General features: G+C 46.3%; 1 protein-coding gene across 2 annotated transcripts; it reads right to left on the bottom strand.

Moving 5' to 3' along the window:
• Positions 1 to 281: 281 nt before the first annotated feature.
• Positions 282 to 17,435, bottom strand: MAVS (mitochondrial antiviral signaling protein). 2 transcript variants are annotated; one of them, XM_035103099.2, is made up of 7 exons: positions 16,908 to 17,435; positions 15,257 to 15,386; positions 12,237 to 12,411; positions 10,882 to 11,126; positions 8,711 to 9,248; positions 5,501 to 5,811; positions 282 to 4,829 (listed from the first exon to the last, which is right to left on the bottom strand). In XM_035103099.2, exons 2-7 carry the CDS (start codon positions 15,371 to 15,373, stop codon positions 4,140 to 4,142), a joined length of 2,076 nt encoding a protein of 691 aa, XP_034958990.1. In that variant the 5' UTR covers positions 15,374 to 15,386; positions 16,908 to 17,435; the 3' UTR covers positions 282 to 4,139. The 2 variants fall into 2 exon arrangements, with proteins under 2 accessions (XP_034958990.1, XP_034958991.1); XM_035103100.2 differs by lacking the exon at positions 16,908 to 17,435 and adding an exon at positions 16,422 to 16,879.
• Between the last annotated feature and the right edge of the window lie 2,359 nt (positions 17,436 to 19,794).

Genomic DNA, 19,794 nt, shown 5'->3' with positions numbered 1-19,794 from the left:
TACTAGGTCTTAGCCACTACGGAACATTAATTGCATTTTTAAGAAGGCATCTGGTGCAGCCCAAACCATCAGAAGGACAGATCCATTGATATCACCTGGAAAGACTTTCCATAGAATGCTACCTGCAAAAAGAATTAGGATGGAATTGCTCATGTGACTCCCGCTTACAAGCCTTTTCCTGGGAAAAGCAGAAATCCAACCGGACGAAAAGTTCAGAGAAGAGCACTTCTTTGCAACTGCCACCTTGGGAAGAATTCCAAAAGCACGCAGAGAGAGGGAGACACGCTTATATTTATTTTATTAACCAAAAGTCTTAGTAGAACAAAAGACCCCTAAGCAATTTAGCAAGGCAGTCTAAAATATTCATTGAAAACACCAACGGAAACATTAAAAAGAAACAACATAAAAAACAAATACAAAATAAAATCAGTAATTAAAAAAACCCACACAAATTACACCTGCTAAAATGTCGAGCCTGGGTAGGCTTCCCAGATCAAATAGGCTTTTAGCAGGCATTAAAAGCAGTACGGTGGAGGCACTCGCCCAATATCAATGGGCGGGGAGTTCTGAAGGCTCGGCTCGGCCACACTGAACATAGCTGCCAAGTTTTCGCTTTTCTCGTGAGGAAGCCTATTCAGCATAAGGGAAAATCCCTGTAAAAAAGGGATAACTTAGCAGCTATGCACACTGAAGGACCGATTTCTTGCCTGCAAGAAACTAATCTTATGTAGTAGCACTTATAGAAGTGGCAGTTCTGCACATCTAAGCAGTCAAGCGGGCACATATTCTGCTGCAAGCTAGAATCGAGGCCCTGAACGACAGGGCCACGCCGGCGTCCTGTATTTCATTTTGGTATTGTGATAGGTATTTTGTGTTTTCCATTTTGTACTTCTATGCTCTTTGGATGAAGGGCAATAAGTTTAACTGCTAGGTTGGCAGGAGCTGGGACCGAGCAACAGGAGCTCACCCCGTTGTAGGGATTCGAACCGCCGACCTTCTGATCGGCAAGCCCTAGGCTCAGTGGTTGAGACCACAGCGCCACCCGCATCCCTGTTAGCTTGTTGTTGTTTAGTCGTTTAGTCGTGTCCGACTCTTCGTGACCCCATGGACCAGAGCACGCCAGGCACTCCTGTCTTCCACTGCCTCCCGCAGTTTGGTCAAACTCATGTTCGTAGCTTCGAGAACACTGTCCAACCATCTTGTCCTCTGTCGTCCCCTTCTCCTAGTGCCCTCAATCTTTCCCAACATCAGGGTCTTTTCCAAAGATTCCTCTCTTCTCATGAGGTGGCCAAAGTATTGGAGCCTCAGCTTCACGATCTGTCCTTCCAGGGAACACTCAGGGCTGATTTCCTTCAGAATGGATAGGTTTGATCTTCTTGCAGTCCATGGGACTCTCAAGAGTCTCCTCCAGCACCATAATTCAAAAGCATCAATTCTTCGGCGATCAGCCTTCTTTATGGTCCAGCTCTCACTTCCATATATCACGACTGGGAAAACCATAGCTTTAACTATACGGGCCTTTGTCGGCAAGGTGATGTCTCTGCTTTTTAAGATGCTGTCTAGGTTTGTCATTGCTTTTCTCCCAAGAAGCAGGCGTCTTTTAATTTCGTGACTGCTGTCACCATCTGCAGTGATCAAGGAGCCCAAGAAAGTAAAATCTCTCACTGCCTCCATTTCTTCCCCTTCTATTTGCCAGGAGGTGATGGGACCAGTGGCCATGATCTTGGTTTTTTTGATGTTGAGCTTCAGACCATATTTTGCGCTCTCCTCTTTCACCCTCATTAAAAGGTTCTTTAATTCCTCCTCGCTTTCTGCCATCAAGGTTGTGTCATCTGCATATCTGAGGTTGTTGATATTTCTTCCAGCAATATTAATTCCGGCTTGGGATTCATCTAGTCCAGCCTTTCGCATGATGAATTCTGCATATAAGTTAAATAAGCAGGGAGACAATATACAACCTTGTCGTACTCCTTTCCCAATTTTGAACCAATCAGTTGCTCCATATCCAGTTCTAACTGTAGCTTCTTGTCCCACATAGAGATTTCTCAGGAGACAGATGAGGTGATCAGGCACTCCCATTTCTTTAAGAACTTGCCATAGTTTGCTGTGGTCGACACAGTCAAAGGCTTTTGCATACTCGATGAAGCAGAAGTAGACGTTTTTCTGGAACTCTCTAGCTTTCTCCATAATCCAGCGCATGTTTGCTATTTGGTCTCTGGTTCCTCTGCCCTTTCAAAATCCAGCTTGCACTTCTGGGAGTTCGCGGTCCACATACTGCCTAAGCCTGCCTTGTAGAATTTTAAGCATAACCTTGCTAGCATGTGAAATGAGTGCAATTGTGCGGTAGTTGGAGCATTCTTTGGCACTGCCCTTCTTTGGAATTGGGATGTAGACTGATCTTCTCCAATCCTCTGGCCATTGCTGAGTTTTCCAAACTTGCTGGCATATTGGGTGTAGCACCTTAACAGCATCATCTTTTAAAATTTTAAATAGTTCAGCTGGAATATCATCACTTCCACTGGCCTTGTTATTAGCAGTGCTTTCTAAGGCCCATTTGACTTCACTCTCCAAGATGTCTGGCTCAACTTATTGCCCTGTTAGCTTACTTTGCCCAATGTGTGTCCACTGCTCCACTTTGATCTGTGGAATGGGCACTTTTATAAGTGCCACAGGTTCGTTCCACACTTTTGGTCTTTTAGTATGGCAGCACCTGCCTTCTGTACCTCCCTGCCTATTAATGCCAGGAAGGTGCCTTCATTGTACACACACACAAATTGTATTTATTGTTACTATTATTGAATGCTTTATACCATTTTATACAAACCGCTTTAGAGTAGGGCTGGGCGGTATCTGGTTTTCAACATCGCGATATATCGCCAGCTAAACATCACGATAGACCGATACATCACAATGTCTGAAAAGGATGGAGCTATGTAGAGGCATTGGCTGGCTTCACAGTCTCTCCCACATTGTGATTTTGGGATAGCACACGTACAGAGAGACGTCATGATTCGCAAAATATTGCCAGGTCAAAAATTAAGAAACCGATACAGTGGAACCTCGGCTCCCGAACGCCTTGGGAGCCAAATGTTCTGACTCCTGAATGAAACCCAGAAGTAATTTTTCCGGTTTTTGGACATTCTTTGGAAGCCAAACGCCCGGCGCGGCTTCCATGGCTTCTGATTGGCTGCAGGAAGCTGCTGCAGCCAATCAGACGCCATGCCTTGGTTCTCAAACTGTTTTGGGAATCAAAGACTCCCAGAACGGATTAAGTTCAGGAACCAAGGTTCCATTGTAGTGTGATATGGACTTGAAACCAGGTTTGGACTATATTATCGATGCATTGCCCAGTCCTACTTCAGAGGATTTTAAAATCAAGTGGTACATTAATATTGCAACATAAAAAATGCATTACGCCTGCCTGCTTCTTCTCACCGATTTTGCTTGCTGCTCTGCGGAGCCAGAGCACGGCCACCCTGACTAGTGGCCATCGATGGCCCTCTCCTCCTTCATGAATTTGCCTACTACTCTTGTAAAGCCACCCATATCAGGGGCCACCCCTGGGAGTGGGTTACATGTGCTGCATCAAGAGAAGCCCCGTTCTCTTAAGAGGTATGCAAAGGAAGCGTGCAGGAAGGCAACTGGTGAACGGCGAATAGCTTCCTCCCGCGGAGGAAGTGGATTAAAACAGAAGCAAAGCTCTGCGTGTGAGTGTGTTTGCATAGAATGCAAGTGGAGGGGCTACCTGTCGGGGGCAGAACCATCACCAAAATTGGGACACACGTGTTGCTCTGTCTCTTGCTTTTATACAGTAGGTAACAAAGCCGCTAGCAAGGCAGAGATATCTATTCGCACACGGACCTTCCCCCATCGATTACCCATCCAAAGGCATTGTTATTCTAGTTCAAGGACACATTCCAGACATGAAAGAGCATTCAATGAGGGTGCAGAAGAGGGTTGACAGTCCTTATGGGTCACATAAAGAGGTCCTGGGGGTCATATTTGGCCTAGGAGTCAACGTTTGATATAGAGGCACTGGGTGAGGAGGGATGGCGATCTCAACGCTTGCCCAGGAAGGAATTGATCTATTTAGCTGGACAGAAACTCTCCTTTCTTTTCTTGCTTCCCTCCCCAGATTCCTATTTCTTCTTGTAAAGTGCAAAAGCCACGACCGCCACCGCCACGGCACACCCTGCGAGGAGCCACGTATAACTGCGTGAAGTCCACGGTCCATCGCCTCTCTCGCTGGGGAGGGAATCCCTCGCACTTTTAAAGCGGGGCCTGGCACTTTTGACTGGCTGCCGCCTGTCCTCTGAAATGGGCAAGGCACCCGGAGATTGTTCGCCAGGGCTGCCAAGCAAACCAGGGGCTCCTTCAAGATCCACACTAGGGCTCTGCTCCATTTTGAAGGTGAAGGTTCGGATGGAACCATCGCCACCCTGGTGGTTGCCGCGTGAAAGCTGACGGGAAGCGTCGCGGACTCCATCCCTGCCCAGAACAGCGACATCGGCTGGACCAGAGCGTCTCTCTTCGGACGAGCTGGGATGGCTGATCATCAAAGAGTCGCTGCCCAGAGAAAAACCACTGACACGAAGCCTGTCTGACCTCCCTGAATACGCAGGATCAGTCTCTTTTTCACTCAGCTGCTGATCGTGTGATCCCACTGTGTTTACATCATTCTGTTCTAAACGCAGAACGCCCGGTTTGCAGGGTTCGTCGTCGTCGTGATTGGTAGAGAAGACATCGCGATCTCTGGGACGGCGAAAGACTTTGTTCGTACTCGGCCTTGAATCCGCGGCATTTCCACTCACAGCAGAGGGCTGGATCATCTGCAGGAGACAAGAAAATAGGTAAGAAAAACACACTTCTTTGCCTGCCTTCCTGTCCATCCCCCTCCACCGGTAATTCCCCCTTCAGTACTTATCCCACAAGAGTTCGATAATTCCTGCATTGCAGGGGCTTGGACTAGAGGACCCCCCGGGTCCCTTGCAACTCTATGATTCCATGCATTCAGATGCAGAGCACAAGATTTGTAGCACGTGGCTGGGACAGTCCAATCAGATTAATAATAACAATAATAATGTGCAACCCCTGGCTTCTTCAGTGGAAGCATCTCAGAAACCAGGGCCTCTAGAGCAGGGAGAAGCAAAGGGATGCCCTCCAGGTATTTTTTGAAGCTGCCACTAGTGCAGAACGCAGGGGCCAGACGGCTTGCGGGAGCAGATTACTGGCAACATGTTAGGAGAGGTGGGGCGCTTCTGGTGACATCCCACGCCCGAGCCTTCCGGGAGGGGATCGGCTGCAAAGTGATGGAGACGGGTTGTTGCTCTGAAAACCAACAACCTTGGGGAGCTGCTGCCGGCCAGAGCGGGCTAGGTGCTCAAATGGGAGCGATGGGCTCCTCGTTTCCCAATTTCCCCAGCCTTTCACTTTTTCGTTCCCCGTGACTGCAACAACACGGCTGCAAGCTCCGCACCCCCAGAAGCGTGGACCAGCTTACCTGCTCTGGCGCCACCTGGTAGGCGGCTGTGTCAGTCAAACCTCCACCCTGAATGGGAGTTTTAAAGGTGTCGCTTGGAGCAGCCGAAAGCCGGGGAGGCGAGTTAGGTGGGATCACGGCGGTGGAGGAGGAACCGTCAAAGTTGGAAGGCGGAGGTCGGCTCTGCCCTAAAGGTGGAGTGCTGGGCATGGAGTGAGTCTGTCCTCTGTCTGAAGGGCTAATGAGGAGCTGGGAGCTGCCAGAAGGAGGGCTGTCAAGAAAATCTGCATTTGAGAAGACTGGCGCAGCAACCTTCACAGGAATGCGGGGACCTGCATGGGAAGAACGCATGCAATTACTGAATGGCACATGGGATGCTGTCCATCAGTGTGGATAAAAATCAATGATTTAAAAATAATAATAATTTTTAAAAATCAGATTTTTTTTTTTATTTAAATCGATTTTTTGGATTTAAATTGGATTTTTAAAATAAAATGCTTTGGGAGAAAAAAATCTTTCTAAAGATAGTGTTCTATTTAAGTTACATTATAGTCCAAAGGCTATTCATCAGGAAATAAGGATTTGTTTAAAGTGTTTCATGTGTGCTAAAACTCAGTCTGTTTTTTTAAAAAAACAACAGCAACAACCGTTTAACCACGTCAGTTAACAAACATGGATACATATGCTATAATGCTATTGTTTTAGTTAAATAAATTGTTTAAATTGTTCTTAAGGAAATGATTATATTTCTCCTTCCAATAAAGTACAGCAGAAAAAGTCTCACGCACTAATACCCCACCCAGTTATATTTTATCTGGAATGGATTTTAGGAACCAAAAGACTTCTTCTGTGCAGCCTGAGCCAGGAACAGTGAATGACTAGTTATAACTAATTGTTGTTTATTGTCTTTGCTTACCCCACCACTGCTCTGCTCACAGTTCTGAAGAATATTCTCATGTTATGAATGATCTGTGTCATCATTGAGAAAAAGAGGTAAGAATAAGCCGATACAGTGGTACCTTGGTTCTCAAACTTAATCCATTCCAGAAGCCTGTTCCAAAATCAAAGCCTTCCAAAACCAAGGCATAGAAAATAATGCAGAATGGATCAATCCGTTCCAGACTTTAAAAAACAACCCCTAAAACAAGCAATTTAACATGAATTTCGCTATCTAACAAGACCATTCATCCATAAAATGAAAGCCATGAACAATGTACAGCAGTCACACTATCAACCAATCAATCAATCAATCAGTAGGTGAACTGGGTTCCACACAGTCACACACACACAAAAAGAAAAGCCACAAAATAAATAGCAAAATAGACAGACCTCAGCGTAACACTCAAAACCTAAGTGTGGCGCTCAAATCGGAAGCGTAACACTCAAAACGGAGCACATTTGGCTTCCAAAACAAGTTTGCAAACCGGAACACTTACTTCCAGGTTTGCAGCATTCGGGTTCCAAGTTGTTCGACTACTAAACCGTTCGAGAACCAAGGTACCACTGTATATCTGGATCAAGTGTCTTTTCTTCTTCAAGCTCTGAAAGCTCTTAACCTGGCTCAAGGTTGTCTTCTGAACTAGTCAGACGTTTAACTGTGAATCAATCAGTCAGTCAACTGTTTGGAAAAAAAAAATACAACTTTCGAGCCGCCTTGTCCCCAAATAACAACTAGACATTCCGTTAGGCAACGGCAACCTTGGTTTAAGGAGACATTTGGCACCGGGCTTATGTATCCGAGTTTCCAATGCTGGCGTTAGGAGGCTTCTATTCCCCTCGCAGAGCTACAGTTCCCAGAGCAGCTTTATCAACCAATGCTTCTTCCCAGAAAAGTCCAATATAGCCACTTGCTCTGCCTATCGCAGTGCTGCCTCCACGTGACTGGCAGTGGCTCTTCCAGGAGGTTCAGGCAGGAATGCAAAGGGTTAAAATTGGGACCTTCTGCATGCCAAGGAGGCATCCGTTCCTTTCCCAGGGTTCCCTAGCTAAGCAGCTCTGCAATGGTTGGCACCAGCCAGTTAGCCCAGAAGACGGTTGTGAGTCTCTGGGCTAAAGACATTGGTTATAATAGACCAGGCATCCCCAAACTTCAGCCCTCCAGATGTTTTGGACTACAATTCCCATTATCCCTGACCACTGGTCCTGTTAGGTAGGGATCATGGGAGTTGTAGGCCAAAACATCTGGAGGGCCGCAGTTTGGGGATGCCTGTAATAGACAGTTAGAACAGGCATAGGCAAACACAGCCCTCCAGATGTTTTGGGAGTACAACTCCCATCATCCCTAGCTAACAGGACCAGTGGTCAGGAATGATGGGAACTGTAGTCCCAAAACATCTGGAGGGCCGAGTTTGCCTATGCCTGAGTTAGAAGAATGCGAGAGGTTATGGAAGGAAGGTATTAACTTTACTGCATGCAGTATGCTTAAAGAAAATGTTATGAAAATGATGTATAGGTAGTATTTAACACCAGTTAAATTGGCTAAAATGTATAGAACAAAAGATGATTGTTGGAAATGAAAGGAAAAGGAGGGTACTTTTTACCACATGTGGTGGACATGTAAAGAGGCAAAAGCTTTCTGGAAAATGATAAATAATGAGTTAAAGAAAATGTTTAAAAACACTTTTGTTAAAAAGCAGAAGCTTTCCTATTGTGTATTGTGGGTAAAAAGATACTGAGACAAGATAAAAAATTGTTCTTATATGCAACAACTGCAGCAAGAATTTTATTAGCCCAGAAATGGAAACAGAATGAAGTACCAACAAAATAAGAAAAAAATGGTGGACTTTGCAGAACTGGCGAAACTGACGGGAAGAATCCGGAGCCAGTGAGATCCAGTATTCCAAAAGGACTGGAACAAATTTATATTATACGGTAATCGAAAGACAACTATAAGGAATTAACATCATTAGCAGGGTTATCTGAAGATTTGTAAGATGAACTAGTTAACTATTCAGGTTGAGTAATTTCTTAAGTAGTAATATAATGAGAATAGGAAAAGAAGTGAAATGCAAAAAAGTAAAATTTAATTTTGTAAACAATTAGGTGGGAGGGAGGGAAGTCGTTTAGGCTCTGTTGAGCCAAGAGAGTTAATAAGAAGATACAAAGTTATGTATTGTGATTATATGTGAAATCAATAAAAATCTCTTAAAAAAAAAAGAGGGTTGTGAGTCTGGATCACAGCAATTTATGCAATTTTTGCCGCGTGGGACTGAAACCGTACCACGTCCTTACCTCTTCCCTGGCCGTTTCCAGGAAGGCGATCTGTTGGGCTCGCTCCAAACCCCACTGGGGCAGAGGAGGCAATGTTGCGGCCTACGTCCTCTGGACCGTCCAGCACATCCTCGTTCTGATAGCCCCGCAAGGCCTGGATCTTCTGCTCCCTCAGAGATGCTTTGCCTTGACCCCCCGAAGCCAGTGGGGAGCTGCTGTCAGGAGAGGAGTAGTAATCTTCCACTGGCTGGTTCCCAGGCATTCCGGCATCAGGAGGCGTAGCCAGCCCTGGGAAAACAGCACTGTCTACGGGGCGAGCCCTGTTCCCAAAATAGCCATTCTTCACGCAAACGGGACGGGACTGGCGGCTGTCCCAGTTCTGCACCGAAGGACCCGCGTCGGGCCTTGAGGACGCTGGTGTGTTGCTTGGCAAAACCTCCTCAGGCGCCTCTCCAAGGCGGCCTCGACTCGGAGTGGCTCGGGCATCCTCAGCGGGAGCAGCTACGACATTGCTCTGGGGAGGCGTGGAAGGGCCTCCATTTCTGGCACTGCCTTTGGCCTGAAAAAAACAAATCATAGAATCATGGAATTGTATAGTTTGAAGGGACCCCCAAGGGTCTTCTAGCCTGGCCCCTCAGAATGCAGGGATCTCAGGTAAAGCATCCATGACAGATGGCCATCCAACCTCTGCTTCGAACCCTCCAAGGAAGTAGAGTCCACCTCCTTCCATCTCATGGTCAAACAGCTCTTACTGTCAGAAAGGTATTCGGAATCTCCTTCCTTGTAACTTGAAGCCATTGGTCCAGGTCCTACCTTCCAGGGCAGGAGAAAACAAGCTTGCTCCATGTGACAGCCCTTGAGATATTTGAAGATGGCTATCGCCTCTCCTCTCAGTCTCCTCTTTTCCAGGCTAAACACAACCAGCTCCTTCCATCATTCCTCATAAGGTTTGGTTTCCAGACCCCTGGTCACATTGGTCGCCCTTCTATGCACACCTTCCAGCTTGATAGCACCCTTCTTAAATTGCGCTGCCCAGAATTGGGCACAGGTCCTGAATGGGATAACTGCGCCCTTGAAGGACCAGGTGCGCAGCCTGAGAGTCATTTTGGACTCACAGCTGTCCATGGAGGCACAGGTTAATTCTGTGTCCTGGGCGGCTGTCTACCAGCTCCATCTGGTACACAGGCTGAGACCCTACCTGCCCGCAGACTGTCTCACCAGAGTGGTGCATGCTCTAGTTATCTCCCACTTGGACTACTGCAATGCGCTCTATGTGGGACTACCTTTGAAGTTGACCCGGAAACTGCAATTAATCCAGAATGCGGCAGCTAGACTGGTGACTGGGAGCGGCCGCCGAGACCACATAACACCGGTCCTAAGAGACCTACATTGGCTCCCAGTACGTTTCCGAGCACAATTCAAAGTGTTGGTGCTGACCTTTAAAGCCCTAAACGGCCTCGGTCCTATAGACCTGAAGGAGCGTCTCCACCCCCATTGTTCAGCCCGGACACTGAGATCCAGCGCCAAGGGCCTTCTGGCAGTTCCCTCACTGCGAGAAGCAAAACTACAGGGAACCAGGCAGAGGGCCTTCTCGGTAGTGGCGCCCGCCCTGTGGAACGCCCTTCCATCGGAGGTCAAGGAGATAAACAACTACCTGACATTTAGAAAACACCTAAAGGCAGCCCTGTTTAGGGAAGCTTTTGATCTGTGATATTTTAATGTATTTTGGTATTTGTAGGAAGCCGTCCAGAGTGGCGGGGGAAACCCAAGCCAGATGGGCGGGGTATAAATAATAAATAATAATAAATTGATGTTTATTATTATTTATTATTTATACCCCGCCCATCTGGCTGGGTTTCCCCCGCAATAAATAATAATAATAAAAGTATTCCAGGTGTGGTCTGGCCAAGGCCTTCCCTTGATTTGGACACTATTTGGACAAATCATGTTAGACAACTGTGGGGGTGAGGCAACAGCAGGAGCTGAGGACCTGTGGACGGGTTTCCCCAGGTGCACCCGTAGAATTCTTCATCAGCGCAGTGGAAGAATATAGAATTGCTTCATTAACCCATCTTTTTTCCTAATAGATATATATGAAAATGACAAACGCTGGACTAGATGACCCTTGGTGTCCCTTCCAACTCTATGATTCTATGAAAGGCATGGGAAGAGAAACCAGTCTTAGGCTTTACCTCAGGGCTCCGAGGGAGATGTTCAGTTTCTTGAACAGGAGTGCTGTAATCAGGCACGTCTTCAGAGGCTGCGTTTGTGGCAAAGTAGGATGGGTCTGAGATGCCTGTGGGCAACGGAGGCTGGACTCCACTATAGACTGGCAGGGGCATGTCAGAAGAGGGTGGGCTGGGATTCACAGCTGGCACCTGGGGGCTATTCACCACAGCTGGTGAGGCAGCAACTCCCGGCGCATTCCTTCGAGGAGCTGGAGGAGGACACAACCAGCAGCACAGAGGTTACTTTCTTTTTCCATTATTTCCAAATATTGATTACAGTGGTACCTCGGTTTACAAACACAATTGGTTCTGGAAGTCTGTAATTAAACTGAAGCGTACTTAACCTGAAGCGAACTTTCCCATTGAAAGTAATGGAAAGTGGATTACAGTGGTGCTTCAATTTACAAATTTAATCCGTTCCGAAGGCACCTTCGTAAGTCGAAAAATTCGTAAATCGAAAAACGCCATTGGAAACGCGATTTCCCATAGGAATGCATTGGAAACGGAAAAATTCGTAAGTCGAAGCAACCCTATCTAAAAATTCATAAGTCGAAAAATCCCTATCTAAAACCGCTGCGTTTTCCCCCCGGATGTCGAAACATTCGTAAGCGCGCGACCATTACCCCCATTCATAAGTCGAAAAATTCGGTTGTCGAGTCGTTCATAAGTCGAGGTACCACTGTAACCCGTTCCAGACAGGTCCGCGGAGTACTTAAACTGAAAATACTCAATCCGAGGCGTACTTAAACCGAGGTATGACTGTACTGAATTTTAATAACAAACAGGATTTAAAAATAAAAGAAAGAAAGAAAGAAAGAAAGAAAGAAAGAAAGAAAGAAAGAAAGAAAGAAAGAAAGAAAGAGAAAAGTTGTCAGAGTTGCCAATAAGGAATTATAGCAGGCATAGGCAACCTTGGCTCTCCAGATGTTTTGGAACTACAACTCCCATGATCCTTAGCTAACAGGGCCAGTGGTCAGGGATCATGGGAGTTGTAGTTCCAAAACATCTGGAGAGACAAGGTTGCCTATGCCTGAATTATAGGGTACAGCTATGTGATTTACAGAGTCAATAATAAAAAATCCAAGAGGAAAAGGGAGTGCGGTCTATTATTACACAGGGTTCTATGGTCTAAATCAAAACAACTGCAAATCTTTTGCCCCCGGAAAAGAAGAGCACCGGTTTACACATTCATTCATTCATTCATTCATTCATTCATTTATGAGTATTATATACTGCCCTTTTGCAAAGCTGACGATCTCCATTGCTCTTAAGAAGCAAAAAAAGATACGTTAAATGCAAAAGGAGGAAAGGTAACTTACGGAGCCGCCAACGGTCGTAAACTTCTTCGATTTCCCTCGCCAGATCCCTTTGGTTCTCTTCCTCGAGAGCCTTGATGAGGATCGGCACCCAGCCCCTCCTCGTCTGGAGACGCTGAAACAGCTCCCACACAGTCAGGTCGTTCCCTTCCCTGTCGTAATTCCTTTTAATTTCTTGCTGCGGAAATGGGGAACATGAAAATGCAAAGCTCAGGAACAAGGGAGAGGGGAGAGGGGAGAGGGGAGAGGGGAGAGGGGAGAGGGGAGAGGGGAGAGAGAGAGAGAGAGAGAGAGAGAACAGCATCACCGAAGCCCCGGACAAGTTTAAAATTGGGATTCCCACGGCATATTCCGCGCATGCCAGAAAGTCCCCCAGCTTGGTCTCCAGTCAGCATCTCCTGACCAGAGCTCTCAACATGGAGTTGAATGGATGCATGTGTGAAGTGCCTTTCTGGATCCAGCCAAAGGCCCATACAGCGCAGTATCCTGTTCTCACAGTGGCCAACCAGATGCCTTTGGAAAGCCCAAACATCTGACCCAAGGGTGACAGCAACTGGTATCCAGAGGCAAATTGCCTCCGACATAGTCGCTATCGCTAGCTTCCTCCTCCATGAATCTGTCGAAGCCTCTTTGAAAACCGTCCAAGTTGTGACCGTCGCTACATCTCAGAAAGCCACAGGAATGGTTTAGACATGCCTGTCCCACAGCAAGAAAAACCCTCCCACAATTAACGATTAAATAGCTACAGTAATAATGAGAACCACGGGTTTGCAACGTAATTTGGGTGCCTGCAAAAGCACAGACACACCTGCTACCTTGCAATACCCAGAACAACTTTGCAACGGCTTCAAAACAAGTCTGTACTGCTGAAGGGGGAGCGTGATCCGAACAGAATGTAAAGGTAATGTATCAATACATCACGCAGGACTGGTTTGAGGGCTAGAGCGCGATGGTGCCTTCACGCAGTGGCATATTGCAGGTGGAGGCTGTGGAGACAGAGCATTGCCGTCCTGGGTTTCAGCCATCGATAGCCCTCTCCTCTATGGATTTCTCTAATCCTCTTTTGAAGTCAGGGACCCAGGTGGCGCTGTGGTTAAACCACTGAGCCTAGGGCTTGCCGATCAGAAGGTCGGCGGTTCGAATCCCTGTGACGGGGTGAGCTCCCGTTGCTTGGTCTCAGCTCCTGCCAACCTAGCAGTTCGAAAGCACGTCAAAATGCAAGTAGATAAATAGGAACCGCTACAGCGGGAAGGTAAACGGCGTTTCCATGTGCTGCTCTGGTTTGCCAGAAGCGGCTTTGTCATGCTGGCCACATGACCTGGAAGCTATACGCCGGCTCCCTCAGCCAATAATGCGAGATGAGCGTGCAACCCCAGAGTCGGTCACGACTGGACCTAATGGTCAGGGGTCCCTTTACCTTTACCTTTAAGTTGGTGACCCTCATTGCCTTCTGTGGGAGCGAGTTCTGCAATTTAACTATGCACTGCATGAAGAAGTCCTTTATCTGTCCTGAATCTTCCAACATTCAGCTTCATTGCATGCATACAAATTCTAGTATTACAAGACCCCCGCGGAAAATCTCTTCTGTATGTCATGCATGATTTTATAAACTTCTATCAGGACACCTCTTGCTCCCTTTTTCTCCCAAACTTCCTGCACCAAGCTATGGCCCTCCTCCAGTATTAGAAACTCAGCTATGTTAGCTAGGGGCAAAATGGCTTCTTAAACCAGGGTTAAATTCACCTAAGCGGAATTCCTAGTTGCCATTTTCGGGCCAGACAGTTCGAGAGCCATAGTTTGTTTTTTAAATAATTTTTATTATGAGTTTTTAAAGATTTTTTTTCAACATGGCTTTTCGGTTCCTGAAATCCATTCTGACTGTGCAAATTAAAATACATTGGGTGGAATTCTGAAGGATGTGTTATTAAGTGTGTGAAAACAGACCAGATCCCAGGATCCCCAGGCATGCACCTTCAGATGGGGGAGACGGCTGGCACCATCCTGGAGCCTGCGCATCTCCACTCAATTGCCAGTGGCCGATAGCCAGGTGCAAAATGCGCCTGGGAAATTTTGAACAATGCCCTCCCTGACAACCGGGGGGGCGGGGAGAGGAGAGCTTCCCCAACTTGTGGCCTACGTGGGATGTATCATTCAGTGAAGCAGTCAAATGCAATGTTTCCTGTTTCCTAGAGTGGACACACAGGGGAACGCTGCTCCAGACAGGGAGGACTTCCTGTCATACATGCTCTGGAGCATCCTTCCCCTGTGTGTGACCAGGTAGATGGGCGTGACCCTAGCAGAGCCTATAAAGGCGCTAGTCACGCAACCATCTTCCTCTCTTTCTCTTTTGTCCCTTTGGCTCTTGCAACTGCTCTTTTGCCATCTTCCTTCTGGCTCATCCCGACAGAGGATGGAAGCCACAAGGTAGAAAGTCTGATGCCTAGCTCAGACTTCTTTTCTCTACACATGTACCTGCAACTACAAGATAAAGGCTGCCTTCAGGACAACACTGTGAACTGAATGTAAGTAAACTTTACCATCACTTTTAAAAGAAGACTGTCGTGTCATATTGTTTTTAAGAGGGAACTAAAGGGGAAATTTGCCAGGAACAATCCAATCTGGACAAGCCAGACTGGATTGCTCAACTCAAATGATTGTAATCAATCCAGCAACTCGTTTCCAGCAACTTGCAAGGGAATGTGCTCTGCTACTAGCTCACTAGCATAAGTGAGGAAGGATATATTTAATCAATATATCCTCTCCTATTATCCACAGCATTCCCACAGCCTAAAGCAGGCACCCCCAAACTGCGGCCCTCCAGAAGTTTTGGCCTACAACTCCCATGATCCCTAGCTAACAGGACCAGTGGTCAGGGATGATGGGAATTGTAGTCCAAAACATCTGGAGGGCCGAAGTTTGGGGATGCCTGGCCTAAAGACACTACCCTGGGCATACTCTCAAGGGGCAGTTCCCCAATCCAAACACTGGCACCAACAAGAGCAGGGAAATTGGGGGAAAGTTACCTTGTCTATTTCAGTGAGGCAGTGGAGACGGTCGAGCATCGGAAGGACACGGATGCATCGAAAGTCGCACTGGTGGTCCTTGATGTATTCCTTCACTTTATCCTCAGCAAACCCCATGTTCAGTCAGCACCTAGAACCAGGAGAATCACAGATAGAACTGTAGAGTTGGAAAAGGCCACAAGGGTCATCTAGTCCAATGTGGGACTCAAATCCAGAACTCGGGGATTTAGAATCTTGTGCTCCACCAACTGAGCTATCTGTGAAAGAAGCAGCTCATATCTAACAAAGGGGCTCCGGATTGCAGTGGGAGATGCGCAGGGCTGTCCAAAAGGCAGTGTTAGAAACTCAAGATACATGAGCTAGGTGCCAAATGGCTCCTTAAAGCAAGGTTGCAGTTGCCAAAACGGAATGTCTAGTGTTGCCATTTTTGGGCAAGACGGATCTCAAGTCTTATTTTTAAAAATGATGGACTGATTGTGATTTGCTTCTCAGTTAAACATCTGGCTAGCTCAAATGACAACTTTGAGCTAAGTTAAGAACTTGGATCTCCACTCCTGTGGCAAGTTCTGGGACCTCTGGAACTTCTCACCACTCTGAGACTGTGTGGAGCAGGGGCACGTAACAGTTTATTTGCAATGCTAGAAAAGAAATCCTCTGGAAAGGTTCACAAATTCGGCCCTCACCTCCAGGAAGTGGAAGAAAAGAGAAATGCAATTCCCAGCAGTTTGGGGGTTTGATTTTTTTCATATATAAAAAAACAGTTAGTTAGACCCATTGTTAAAATCGTGTTTATGGAAGACCATCTTACTCGGCTACGAGTGATCACAGAAGAAGAAGAAGAAGAAGAAGAAGAAGAAGAAGAAGAAGAAGAAGAAGAAGAAGAAGAGTGAAAGCAGATGGAGAAAATCAGGTTTTTCTTATGCAGCGACTTCAATTTGAGATATCCAGATGGAGCCTGTGCTTGCAACGTCCCGTTGCTGGCATTCTGGTTAGAAAGTCCCAGTTACGGTACTGGGAATAATTGCTTCCTGCACGCGCAATCGGGAACCCCTTTCTGCCCATCTCTCTGCAAACACCCAGACAGCAAGCGATATATACACCTGCTGCATTATGCAAGAGAGGTAAAGGCACACCCCCGTTGCTACCTTCCCTGCGCAGCGCAAACCTGTGAATGTCTACTCAGAAGTAAGTCCATCGAGTTATACGGCACTTGCTCCCAGGCTCGGGTTGCATCCTTAGCCACGCTTTGAGTTGAATGCGGGTGGGTGAGGCGTGAGGTAGAGGGCAGCCAGGGCCCTGGGAGGGGTTAACAACCCGCGGTCGCCCGAACAGGCCTCTTATCTATTCCCACGCCCCGTCCCGCTGGAAATTCCCGCGGGAAATCCCCGATGACGAAAAACGCAAACAGTCTCCTTGCATACCCACACTGCAGCGCACTGCCTATCCACAGCGGAAAGCGGCGATGCATGATGGGGCAGGAAACCCCCGCTCCCTTGCCATAGGCCCTGCCCGGCAAAGTGAGCCCGGAAGAGGGAAAAGTGGGAGTTTATATATGGCGGGGCCAAAAAAATAAAAATAAATCCCACAACTCTCCAAGTCGAGGAAAGAGTTACATGCAGAGGAAGGTGGCTCGGCACGCCTCTTTTTTTACCTGGTCTCCACACGCTTCCAGAGGAAGAATCCGGATTCAGAAGAAAGGAAGTGCAAGCGTTGGGAAGTAACCAGCAGCCGACTCAGCAAGAACAGTTGCCTTAGGCCGGCCCTTGGCGGCGCGCGCAGATTCCCGGGGATCGTTCTAAGCCCGCCCCGCGCCTGCCTCCCAATGGTCGCTCGGCTTCCGCTCTGCGCTGCTTGTCAAATCCGTTTGGAAAGTGCAGTTGCTGATTTCGGAGCGGAGCGGGGTGGGGGTGGTTAAACAGACAGACAGACACACCACCACGTGGGTGGCGCCTGGGAGCGCGCACTGGCCGGAGACTGGCTGGAGAGTTATTCTCCCGACGGAGGGTTTGCCCAAAAGCTGCCGAAACTGCTGCAGGATTGGCTCTGAAATCAGCTTTGCAGCCTGCTCGGTCGGTCTTGTCCTGTTCACGATAGTCATGTCGTGGAATTCTACTCAATATGATCCAGAACAGGACTCCGACGTATAGTTTGCAGAGTAAAAACCTCCACTTGTGAGGCCCCTCCCAATCCCCTACCCCCACGGCCAGAAGAAAATGGAAGAGTGTTATAAACAAACTTGAATGAGGATGGGTATTTAAAATTCTGCAATTCAATTTCTCCTCTAAAGGACATCAGAAAACTTCATCAAAATTTGTCACTTTCAATGTACAGAATGCTCAGCGTGGACAACCTCTCTTGAGACGTCGTGACCCTTAATTCACTTTTAATTCTTTTGAGTCTTGACAAACTCCTCTCTCCTGAGCAGTTAGGGACCATAAAGCTAAGAAATAGCCGCAAAGTTGCTTCCGTATTAGGAAAGGCCATCTGAATTTTTTCCTTGTATATAATTTGATAAAGGTCTGCATGAGACAGAGAGTGCTCTGCTGTAAGCCTATGGCTTTGTCTCATGTACAGGTGAAAGTGCAAAAGTTCATCAATAGGTTTCAGGTCAATATTATTTTCTGGGTATGCTTTCATCAACAGTTCAACACCTTGATGAATTTCTTGCTTAGATGCTATCGGGATAGCAATAATGGAAAAACAATTGTGTAACACCACTGTATACAGTACTTCTTTTTAAATTGGCTTCAAGTGCATCTAATACAGTATAGGAATAAAGGATTTCATCCTTTATTATTATTATTATTGCAAAACGTTTCAATATGTACATGTATGTTTTCAATAAAAATACAACATTAATACAAAACCATCTTTACAAAAAAATCAATAGTTAACAAGAATAAAAAGAGAAAAAAAAGAAAAAAGAAAAGACAATACATTAAATGAAAACAATCATACCCCTCCCTTTCCCTCCCCCAACCCCGCCCGTCCACCATCCTCTCCCTCAACATTAAGGAGTGGGATAAGGAGGTGGGCCTATTAACTACCTCTTATATTAATTTTGTTTCATTCCTCAAACTTCCTGCCTTCCCCGATGCATTTTATTCGTCTTAATTTTGAACGTACGTAACACCATGCACTTATCTATGTCAAATATCAAATGCGTTCATATTTCTTAGTGCACCAATATTTTGCTATCAAGATTTCTACCGTCCCGCCACATTTTAGATTTCAATCCGACATTAGTACAGGTAATATTCCTTTACAATATTTTTCCACATATATTTTATATTTTTCCCACTTTGCAGCAAAGTTTTGCTTTGATTTGCCTTGTATGTTATTGGTTAGAATGGCCATTTCCACCAGTTCTTGTAACTTGCCCTGCCATTCCCATATTGTAGGGACCTCTGTTTCTTTCCAACTTTTGGCGACCAGAATCCTGGCCGCCGCTGTTGCGTACAAAAATAATTCCTTTGTTAGGTTTGGTATGTCTTTCCCTATTATACTCCAGCCTGTGGTCGAGGTTGTTTGTCTTGGAAATGCATCCAGAGTTTGTTCTTGAGTGGTGGCTGAGTTTGCTCTGATGACACGAGTGAAATGCAAACCCCTCATGGAAGAATGTGGCAGATCAGATAGATAGAGGGTTTTTTTAGTCTTTAAAAAATAATAATCAATGCATGTTAAGCCATTGGCTTGTTTGCATGCGCTAATCCAGGTGCAGCGTGCTTGTGCACACTGCCCAATCAACAGCCCGCTTAGTGCAAGCCACAACTGCGAGCCAACCTGGTTTGTTGCTGGCTTGCTGATCTTGTGTTTGACAGGAAGCAACAAACCATGGTCCCTGGTTCAGACATAAGGGGAAGCCAAGGCTTCCTGGTCTGTTTATCTCCCCTGCTCCCAGGGAAAGGAGTGAAGCAAGAGTGATCAGGCAGCATAATTCAAATCTTACCTCTGCCATTACTTCACTGGCCGGCCTTAAGCAACGTACCCACCAACATTTGTCTGATGAAAATAGGGATAGGGATGTCCTTTTCCATAATAATACCCTTCCAACATATATCATAACATTAAAAGTAACATTAAAAAGATGAATCAAAATTGGCTAACAAGAGATAAAACACCAGTGATGTCTATTTGGTTTTTTATTTAACAATGTTCCTATTCACTCATTCTTTTTTCGGCTGAAAGATGCTGTACCTGGCAGCCACGAAATTATCACCTCTGAGAGTTTGTGACTGTTTAGTATGTTCTTAAAGGTTTTAAATATACAGTATATGTTTTGAAATCCAAATCCTATCTTTAATTGTACTGTTGCATCACTTTGGTGTTTGCCATGTTGGGTCTCCACTGGTAGGAAAGGTGGGGTTTTATATATGTACTGTACTGTACAAATTCTACATGCATTCATGCAATTCTCTGTCCTGACACTAGGTGGCAGAAGGGGCCAAGAGGTTTCCAATTCAATTCCAGCAGATGGGAAGGATTAATACTGTATGCCATCCAGTGAAAAGGTGGGTCGTGGTCCCACACACACATAA

The sequence above is a fragment of the Zootoca vivipara genome, chromosome 9 (assembly GCF_963506605.1).
Source record: "Zootoca vivipara chromosome 9, rZooViv1.1, whole genome shotgun sequence".
Taxonomy (NCBI): Eukaryota; Metazoa; Chordata; class Lepidosauria; order Squamata; family Lacertidae; genus Zootoca; species Zootoca vivipara.
Note: the sequence above shows the minus strand (reverse complement) of the source record. Positions and strands in the feature narration are given on the sequence as shown.